Genomic DNA, 10,514 nt, shown 5'->3' on the forward strand with positions numbered 1-10,514 from the left:
GAGCCCCCCCCCCGTCCCACCAAGCCCAAAAAAGCCCGGTCTAGATAGGGTTAATGTTTCCCTGCATGTACGATCATAATTTATGACCGACGTGACAAGGGCCCAATGTCCCTTTCTTATTTGCGAATAAAGAATGATTTTATATAAAATTCACCTCTGTACAATCCGAAATCTCTTCTATATATTCTAAAAACTTCCACCGCGATCGTTACCTGTAGAAATGCGTTCGATGTGTGTATGCCTACAGGAAAAATCCCACCAATTATAAACAATCAAGACACCATGTAAGATGGTGACAACTTTAGGATTTTAGGACACTCTTACTTTCAAACTCTTGCTTTCACTCCCATATTTACACTTTGTACAGCGGACATTCAACATTCGACATTAAACACATGGAGGGATTCTGTGGTCCGTTGTCTGTTGAAAAAGCTGTCTGCTAGAAGTCAAAATAGGCGTGTCATTTCAACACGTTATTTATAGTAAACTTGGTCAAGCGAAGATCCCGCCAATTCGGGGACGCCTAAGCTTAATATCCGTGGCTTTCCGTTGTTCTGTTGTGAAAAACTTCCGATAAGACCCTAAGTATGTATGATATGTAAGGTGTGTTGAGGTGTTACGCTTAGCTATTGTAGTGTGCAAAGGAGTGCCGTTTCTATAGGTTATTTGTTTGGTCATGTGGAACAGGCCACACACCGACATGATTTTATGGGTGACATTCTCTGAAGTCCCCCAAACTAGTGCGCGCGGGCGAATAAAAATGCTGCTAAACCACAGGAATACAAAGCTGGTATTGTGAATTTGCGGCAGTACATAGCGACGTATACGACAAGCCGGCACATGCTGGCTTTTTGCCGAATTATAAGTCGGCAGTCTCGGCACTGTACGTATGTGCTGAGTTCTTTAGTCGTGGAGCTTCGGTAGCTGGGTGCCCGGCTCCGTATTGTTGCTAACTACTATGGACTACCCAGGCTTAGAGCCAAGCCAGAGCCTCGGTGGACATGATCTTTTTTATAAACATTCCACAAAGACACTGAAAGAACAATAAAGGCTTTATTCTGTTCCTACACGGAGCCTACAGCTATACATACAAAAATTTCCTCTACACAATCGAAAAATCCCTTCTATACATTCCACTATATGGCCGCCTGTCGGGACCCGGTGGCTAGGTTACGTCGCTTCAGCGTACCTTGCCCGACGGCCCCAAAGTGATTTTAAGTTTGAGTCAGAATCAATTCGGCGACCGCGTGGTGCCAAAAATAGGCCGGCAGCCGCCGGGAACGCCGCCAGTCTCCGTCCAGGTCCCATACGGTAGTGCCAAAAACAAAACAGGCCGAAAACGCGCTGAGTGGGCCCCTTTCTTGAATTGTGACCTAGGCTTAAGCGAAGCGACATCAATCGGCTTGAAACTGTTGTTGAGAAGAATACTAATAGAACCAAAAAAAAAATGAACTAGTACTCTAAACCCTGTCTAAGGTTTACATTTACAAAAGTGCAGGCCTACTGGGGCTACCCTGACTGAGGATTGCACTGAATGGCATCTTCAATACAGAGCACCTAGCAGGTTGTTTGAGACTATAGTGGGTGATTTGGTTTTTAGCTTTTGAAAACAATAACCCAAGCTTGGGTTGATAAATTGATTGTCATTCAGTTTTATGTTCTTAGATACCTTAAATTATGATCTATTTCCGTACCCCTGCCACCATTGTTTGATCTTGACAGGCATGTACTCTTAATCATACATCTAGGTATCAATATATGGAAAGCTTTATTTCGTTGTCAATACCACGCTATGCATATACGATTACTTAGGCCGTGTTGATTTGATTGTATGGATGACATCCTCCGGGAACCCCAAAATTGATGCGCGCGTGCGAATAAAAAAAAAGTTTTGCAAAAAAAAAGTTGTTTTCATTATGAAATCTACGTGGTCATGAGGGTTGAAGAAATGGGACGGAATATGGTTTGGCGAATAATCTAGTCTTCAAGTTCATTTCTTTACAATCTCGTCGTTTTTCGTTTGATTTTGGCATTCTACGACATTGGTATGGTTTTTTTGTAACTTACGGTATATTTTTGCTCATTTTGCAACTGTTTTGTACGATTTACAGTATGTTTGAAAACGTTTTTTTTATTGAAACGGCCGAAAATTCATGCGCGCGCGGATGTCATCCATATAATCAAATCAACATGGCCTTACGAAAACACAACTTGCAAGGTAACCCCTTGTTGTTGTTTTTTTCTTAAATATAGATGCACTGGACAGGGCGAATGTCAAAGATGAATCATCTATTTCTACTTGTTCTGACACTGACGCTCCTGGCTGGAGCCGTGTATCCAGGTAAATATTCCAAACGAAACAATGTAAGAAAGAAGATGCCGCTTGAATTCTTTTGAGTTTTTTTTTCTCTTCGAGGTCGGTCCACCAACTGTAAAATTACTGTGACTTGAAATGCAAAGTTTTAACTTTGTCTATGATTGAGGCATATCATTTGAAATATTCCATTTTTTCTTCAAAAAGCCGAGAGCCTGCCTTCCCAAGAACAGCGTCTGAATAATGAACAAGGTGCTTCACCTGACATCGAGGAATCGAAGGTTCTGCTTGAAGAACTCGAAGGTATGGGGAGGGGGAGTCTGTCGGTAGACAGGTTCCACCATATCTGCATTCTTAGTTTTAAAACATATTTAAAACACATTTAAAACATATTTTAAAATATCATAAAAGCAACTAATGGCAAAGAAAGGAAGGAAGAAAGAAAGAAAATAAAAAAAAATATGAATTCTTGATTTTTGTACACAGAATTGTTGGATGAAGAGCTAATGACCAACAACAATGGCGATGAAGATGAAATAGCCCTACTTCCCGAGGAAAAACATTCTGTGCCGACTGGTGAGTGTAAGTGTTATGATCTTAACATGGTCTCATTTCTAAGGCTCCTATATATTGGAACCAAATTACCTGCAATTCAGTACGAGAGGGAGAGGGGGATGGGAGTGGACCAAAGCTAACAAGGCTGTATTCAGGATAGCACGTATGGGGGTAATTGATACAGATGTAAAAAAGAATTACAACATACAACGACACTCACGATAGATACCTTTGTTGCCCCAACCTTCCTATCAAATATTAGAAACTCCTCCAACGATTGTATAAGTTGATACCTATCTCATACTAGTCACCCACTTTTGTATTAGGTTAGCCTTATGAAAATGTAGCTGATATGTACTTGCTTAAGTTAGTAGATGCCATACTTTGTAAATTGTACAACTGTTGCGCAATAAAGTTATTATTATCAAATATCAAATAGTTGTATGCACCACACCCCAAGGTCTAAAAGTTTACATATCGCTAACCCCTATATATAGTGTATCTAAAAGACAACTTTCTTGACGAAGGTATCAAACAGATTTTCTTCTACATTCAAGAACATTTAAATTGTCCAAACTTATATGTAGCTGGGTTAAGAGTTAATAGAATGGCGGAAAATATATTGGAGCTGGAGCTATATTTATCTCGCTAAACGAGTTGAGTATTTTAGATTTTTTTGTGTTTTGCCTAGATTTATTTCTAATATCCTAGTACTTAGGATTGTGTTGAAATGTTTAATGATAGGTTGACTTAGTATCCTGTTTTATTGATATCTTGCAGATGACTGCTTGCTCAAAACAACCGACACCACCTACCGATACCGATGGGATGTACCCCAGCTTACGGGAACGCGCTTCACTTTTCAAGCATCTGCACGAAACGACGTCCACATTGGCCTGTCGTCAGTTCACCACGACGTGTCGGACATGTACGAAATCGTCATCGGTGGATGGCGAAATACAAGATCAGCCATACGACGAAGAAAGCAAGGCCCCAATCTCGCCTTTGTCTCGACACCAGGTCAGCCTTCCTTTTCAAATTTGATGCTGCTCTGAAATTGCTGGCTGTTATAAATATGCTGTTGGCTGAGTGCTGTGCAGTGCTTCAGTACAAGTTCAATGATTTATTGTTTCATCAACACAGAGTTATATATGAAAATGGAAACCTGATGGTTGATGTTAACTACCCAACAGGTATCAACTCGCCAACAGAGTTAAGGACCTTTTGGATAAACTGCGCCCCAGACGGAACCATTTCCGTCGGAAAGGGTGATGACGCTCAGCCGTTTATGTCGTGGAGGGATCCCAACCCGCTACGTGTCTCTTACGCTGGGTACTCTACAGGCTGGGGGAGTACTGGGCGCTGGAAGTTCTGCNAAATAGAACCTTCTGAGTGGTTGACATATTTTGGTTATATGATAATTGAATATAAGTTTCTTTTTTTAAATTTTGTTGGTGTGTTTACCCAATATCTATTTCTAATGACCGAATACGTTAGTGGGTAAACGCTTTAGTTTTCCTTCTTGTGCGACTTAATTTCCTGCCTGGTTGATATCTTGCAGATGACTGCTTGCTCAAAACAACCGACACCGCCTACCGATACCGATGGGATGTACCCCAGCTTACGGGCACGCGCTTCACTTTTCAAGCATCTGCACGAAACGATGTCCACGTTGGCCTGTCGTCAGTTCACCACGACGTGTCGGACATGTACGAAATCGTCATCGGTGGATGGCGAAATACAAGATCAGCCATACGACGAAGAAAGCAAGGCCCCAATCTCGCCTTTGTCTCGACACCAGGTCAGCCTTCCTTTTCAAATTTGATGCTGCTCTGAAATTGCTGGCTGTTATAAATATGCTGTTGGCTGAGTGCTGTGCAGTGCTTCAGTACAAGTTCAATGATTTATTGTTTCATCAACACAGAGTTATATATGAACATGGAAACCTGATGGTTGATGTTAACTACCCAACAGGTATCAACTCGCCAACAGAGTTAAGGACCTTTTGGATAAACTGCGCCCCAGACGGAACCATTTCCGTCGGAAAGGGTGATGACGCTCAGCCGTTTATGTCGTGGAGGGATCCCAACCCGCTACGTGTCTCTTACGCTGGGTACTCTACAGGCTGGGGGAGTACTGGGCGCTGGAAGTTCTGCTCCATCAGAGGTTAGCAGTTGGCTGCATTTTTTTTTATACAGGGGTCCAATATTTGTAAGGGGATTAAAACGGTGATTTTGTAATTTTGTCATTGAATAAAAGGTTATGTTTGATTTGCCATTTCAGAAGGTTCAATTTTCACAATTTTCCGGGGAGCATGCCCCCAGATCCCTCTAGTAAACTCGCGTCTTTGGCCCTTGCCTCGCAGGTACGGCGCTCGTTGGTCCCTCGCATAGTGGGAAAGAACCCCTCACCCCCTCAAAATCCTGGCTTCTGTCAGGGGTTTGGAAGGGTGATGGAGTGAATCATGGCTAATTTGCTTCCAAATATTGACCATGCAATATGATGACACCAATGTTAACACTGCCTCAAAAACAAAGCTTTTTAGGTCGTACATGAAGTATGCAAATGATGGAAATTCTCAGAGCTGGCATGCATTGTGTTTAAGTTGCTAACTAATAAAGAGTTAATCTATGGTGAAATAATCCCTGGTCAGTAGCAATAACCACCGAATTAACCACCGAGTGAGCATAGTGAACGAATTGGTTCATGAGGTGGTTATCGCACCTGACCAGGGACATCTCAGCTTATGTCATACCTGGGCGGCGATTACGTTTGATACTGGTGTTCCGGACCGGGCCATATTTTACGTTATGTCCTACCTGGGCCGCGATTACGTTCGACACGGGTGTTCCGGCCCGTGTGATAACTAGCGGTACGGCCTGGGGGTTCTTAACGCGTAAGGGCGGTAAGGCCCGGGCCTTCCAAATGTTCCAGAGAACGATTCGAACGCGTTTCACCCTATCCGCGTGCAACGCTTTCGAAAATTCGAATGCAAAATTCGGACGTTGGAATTGATGTTGCTGCACTTTTTTGGGTTTAGGGACACCAACTTTCTGCTCATTTTGCATTGAAAAGCGTGTTTTCTTGGGTGGGTATGACATAAATAAGATACAACACGGTGTATTCCGCATCACCCTCGGTCCCAGCCCTCCCGCGGATCGGATCTCCCTCTGGCCTTCGGCCGTCGGGCGATCCAACGCGCGGTCGGGCTGGGACCTCGGGCGATACGGAATACCCCGTGTTGTATTCTATATGTACTTTACGGTACGGCCCGGGTTTCTTTACGCGTACGGCCCGGGCTTTCATGGCTTCCATAGAACGATTCGAACGCGTTCGCCCTAACCGCGTTCAGCGCTTTCGACAATTCGAATACAGAATTCGGGATTTGGAATTGATGTTGTTGCATTTTGGGGGATTAGCGAATCCAAATTTTCACTCATTTCGCATTCAAAGGCGTGTTTGTTTTTTTTGGGTTGGTCCCAACCCTCCCGCAGAGCGGATCTTCCTCCGGCCTTCGGCCGTCGGGCGATCCGACGCGCGGTCGGGCTGAAACCTCAGGCGATACGGAATACCCCGTGTTGTATTCTATATTTATGTCATACCTAGGCCGCGATTACGTTCGATACGGGTGTTCAGGCCCGTGTGATAACTAGCGGTACGGCCCGGAGGTTCTTAACGCGTACGGCCCGGGCTTCCAAATGTTCAATAGAACGATTCGAACGCGTTTCGCCCTAACCGCGTGCACCGCTTTTAAAAATTCGAATACCAACTTCGGAGGTCGGAATATTGATGTTGTTGATTTTTTCTTTTTGGTTTAGGGACATATTACCGGTTATGGTATGGTCCAAAAGTAGTCGGTTATTCTAATAACCGGCAACTTCTGAGGTTACGGCGTGATAACCGTTGGGAAATAGAACCTTCTGATTGGTTGACATATTTTGGTTATATGATAATTGAATATAAGTTTCTTTTTTCAAATTTTGTTGGTGTGTTTACCCAATATCTATTTCTAATGACCGAATACGTTAGTTGGTAAACGCTTGCGTTTTCCTGGTCGTGCGAATAATTTCCTGCCTGGTTGATATCTTGCAGATGACTGCTTGCTCAAAACAACCGACACCACCTACCGATACCGATGGGATGTACCCCAGCTTACGGGAACGCGCTTCACTTTTCAAGCATCTGCACGAAACGATGTCCACGTTGGCCTGTCGTCAGTTCACCACGACGTGTCGGACATGTACGAAATCGTCATCGGTGGATGGCGAAATACAAGATCAGCCATACGACGAAGAAAGCAAGGCCCCAATCTCGCCTTTGTCTCGACACCAGGTCAGCCTTCCTTTTCAAATTTGATGCTGCTCTGAAATTGCTGACTGTTATAAATATGCTGTTGGCTGAGTGCTGTGCAGTGCTTCAGTACAAGTTCAATGATTTATTGTTTCATCAACACAGAGTTATATATGAAAATGGAAACCTGATGGTTGATGTTAACTACCCAACAGGTATCAACTCGCCAACAGAGTTAAGGACCTTTTGGATAAACTGCGCCCCAGACGGAACCATTTCTGTCGGAAAGGGTGATGACGCTCAGCCGTTTATGTCGTGGAGGGATCCCAACCCGCTACGTGTCTCTTACGCCGGGTACTCTACAGGCTGGGGGAGTACTGGGCGCTGGAAGTTCTGCTCCATCAGAGGTTAGCAGTTGGCTGCATTTTTTCATACAGGGGTCCAATATTTGTAAGGGGATTAAAACGGTGAGTTTGTAATTTTGTCATTGAATAAAAGGTTATGTTTGATTTGCCATTTCAGAAGGTTCAATTTTCATAATTTTCCGGGGAGCATGCCCCCAGATCCCCCTAGTAAACTCGCGCCTTTGGCCCTTGCCTCGCGGATACGGCGCTCGTTGGTCCCTCGCACAGTGGGAAGGAACCCCTCACCCCCTCAAAATACTGGCTTCGGTCAGGGGTTTGGGAGGGTGATGGAGTGAATCATGGTTAATTTGCTTCCAAATATTGGCCTTGCAATATAATATGATGACACCAATGCCAACATTGCCTCAAAAACAAAGCTTTTTAGGTCGTACATGAAGTATGCAAATGATGGAAAATCTCAGAGCAGACGTTAATTTTAAGTTGCTAACTAATAAAAAGTTAATGCCCTGCCCCGAGGTGTATATGGTGAGATGATCCCTGGTCAGGTGCAATAACCACCGAATAAACCACCGAGTGAGCATAGTGAACGAAGTGGTTTATGAGGCAGTTGTTGCACCTGGCCAGGGATTATCTCACCAGATATAACCAGGATAAAGCAGGGCATTAACGTTATTATCATATAGCCACAGTTGGTTGACTGTTATTTGACAGTTGACAAGTTCCTTTATAACACTTGAACGCTAGAATACATTACATATGAATACATTCAATATATTACGAATTTGGCGTGAATAGAAAAACAGATCGTCTATGGTGACCACGTGACATGGAAACAGTACATGTACCACTTTTAGTGGGGCTGTCAAAATATTTTTAGTCTTTTTCTGTTTAAATTTGATTGATACCTTAATGTTTTAATCGTGTTGTATTTTGAAATAAATTTGTTAAAATAAACTACAATACTTTTTTAAAATAGATTAATACATGTACTGCAAATGTTAACACTACTGTTAGTCTTCCGCCCCCTGTATAATGGTACGGTCCAAAAATTAGTCGGTTATTCTAATAACCGACCACTTCTTAGGTTACGGCCTGATAACCGATGGGAATAGAACCTTTTGATTAGTTGACGTCTTTTGGCTATATGATAATTGAATATAAGTTCTTTTTTTCAAATTTTGTTGATGTGTTTTCCCAATATCTATTTCTAATGACCGAATACGTTAGTGGGTAAACGCTTGCGTTTTCCTGGTCGTGCGAATAATTTCCTGCCTGGTTGATATCTTGCAGATGACTGCTTGCTCAAAACAACCGACACCGCCTACCGATACCGATGGGATGTACCCCAGCTTACGGGAACGCGCTTCACTTTTCAAGCATCTGCACGAAACGATGTCCACGTTGGCCTGTCGTCAGTTCACCACGACGTTTCGGACATGTACGAAATCGTCATCGGTGGATGGCGAAATACAAGATCAGCCATACGACGAAGAAAGCAAGGCCCCAATCTCGCCTTTGTCTCGACACCAGGTCAGCCTTCCTTTTCAAATTTGATGCTGCTCTGAAATTGCTGGCTGTTATAAATATGCTGTTGGCTGAGTGCTGTGCAGTGTTTCAGTACAAGTTCAATGATTTATTGTTTCATCAACACAGAGTTATATATGAAAATGGAAACCTGATGGTTGATGTTAACTACCCAACAGGTATCAACTCGCCAACAGAGTTAAGGACCTTTTGGATAAACTGCGCCCCAGACGGAACCATTTCTGTCGGAAAGGGTGATGACGCTCAGCCGTTTATGTCGTGGAGGGATCCCAACCCGCTACGTGTCTCTTACGCCGGGTACTCTACAGGCTGGGGGAGTACTGGGCGCTGGAAGTTCTGCTCCATCAGAGGTTAGCAGCTAGCTGGCTGCTTTTTTTCTAATAAAGGGGTCCAATATTTGTAAGGGGATTTAAACGGTGATTTGTTTTATTTCTTCATATTAGGTACAAGTCGGGGTTGTCCGATAAGTCTTTAGACTCGTCCGGTTTCCATGGAAGCCCATAAAAATTTATTTGGCAAAAAGAAGAGTTGACTTGGCCAGGCGAGTTAGTCCGCTGAAGGTTGATTGTTTCCCTTTGCGGCCAGGCAAACTTCCCTTGCAAACATTCTCCTCATGTATAACGAAATTCAATGTAGTTAGTCTGGTAGAGACTAAACTTTCACGATATGCCGGAAATTTAGCGCATGCCTTTCAAGTGATAGAGTAGTATTTATATATTAAGCATAAACATATTTATGAATTTTTCATATACGTGTATCAACTTTGATATATATCATCAAAACAAATTGTGTTCACTAACGTTACTTTCAGATCAACGAACCTTTACTGACCCAAACCTTGCATCAGGGAGACCTACACATCAGTCGAGCACAGGGCATGAAGGCGACCCGGCTCGAGCTGTGGACGGAAACAGGAGTCCTCACTGGGCTCACAATTCCTGCACACACACGAACGAAGAAAACGACCCATGGTGGTACGTCGATTTGGGACATTATGTCACTGTGGACCACGTCACCATCGTCAACCGCCGTGACTGCTGCTCTGAAAGGATCACACCCTTCGACGTCCACGTTGGGTACAGCACTGACGTGGCCAGCAACCCGAGGTGTGGCGGGCATCACCACTTCCCTCCGACTGAGACCGAGCATGCTGTCAACTGCGGCGGACTGAGGGGCAGGTACGTGGGCATCAGGCTGCCGGGGAAGAGGCGAATCCTGACGCTGTGCGAGGTGGAGGTATATGCAGGTAAGTACCGTACCGTACTATACCATATCGTATCCAGGCCAAGCCCGCCCCTTGTACGTGTCAAGCATATAGGATAACTATACCGTGGATGGCCATATTGTGCACGTCTCTCGTCCAAACTTGCTGTGTGGCAGGTTAAAAGGTTGTGTACATGCTTCAGGGGGCCACTTGAAAGTTGTGCAGAACAAATTATTCTACT

At 43.9% G+C, this 10,514-nt stretch overlaps 1 protein-coding gene across 2 annotated transcripts in view; it reads left to right on the plus strand.

Moving 5' to 3' along the window:
• Nucleotides 1-10,514, plus strand: part of LOC109478195 — a 21,272-nt gene that overhangs the window by 9,468 nt on the left and 1,290 nt on the right. For both annotated transcript variants that reach the window (XM_019779654.1, XM_019779655.1), the window contains 10 exons: nt 2,254-2,341; nt 2,522-2,617; nt 2,801-2,890; nt 4,431-4,670; nt 4,844-5,035; nt 6,962-7,201; nt 7,375-7,566; nt 8,815-9,054; nt 9,228-9,419; nt 9,881-10,315. In XM_019779654.1, coding sequence (XP_019635213.1) covers nt 2,254-2,341; nt 2,522-2,617; nt 2,801-2,890; nt 4,431-4,670; nt 4,844-5,035; nt 6,962-7,201; nt 7,375-7,566; nt 8,815-9,054; nt 9,228-9,419; nt 9,881-10,315 — 2,005 coding nt within the window. The remainder of the gene's footprint in view (nt 1-2,253; nt 2,342-2,521; nt 2,618-2,800; nt 2,891-4,430; nt 4,671-4,843; nt 5,036-6,961; nt 7,202-7,374; nt 7,567-8,814; nt 9,055-9,227; nt 9,420-9,880; nt 10,316-10,514) is intronic.

This window comes from Branchiostoma belcheri, unplaced genomic scaffold (assembly GCF_001625305.1).
Source record: "Branchiostoma belcheri isolate BF01 breed outbred unplaced genomic scaffold, Haploidv18h27 scaffold427, whole genome shotgun sequence".
NCBI classification, from domain to species: Eukaryota; Metazoa; Chordata; class Leptocardii; order Amphioxiformes; family Branchiostomatidae; genus Branchiostoma; species Branchiostoma belcheri.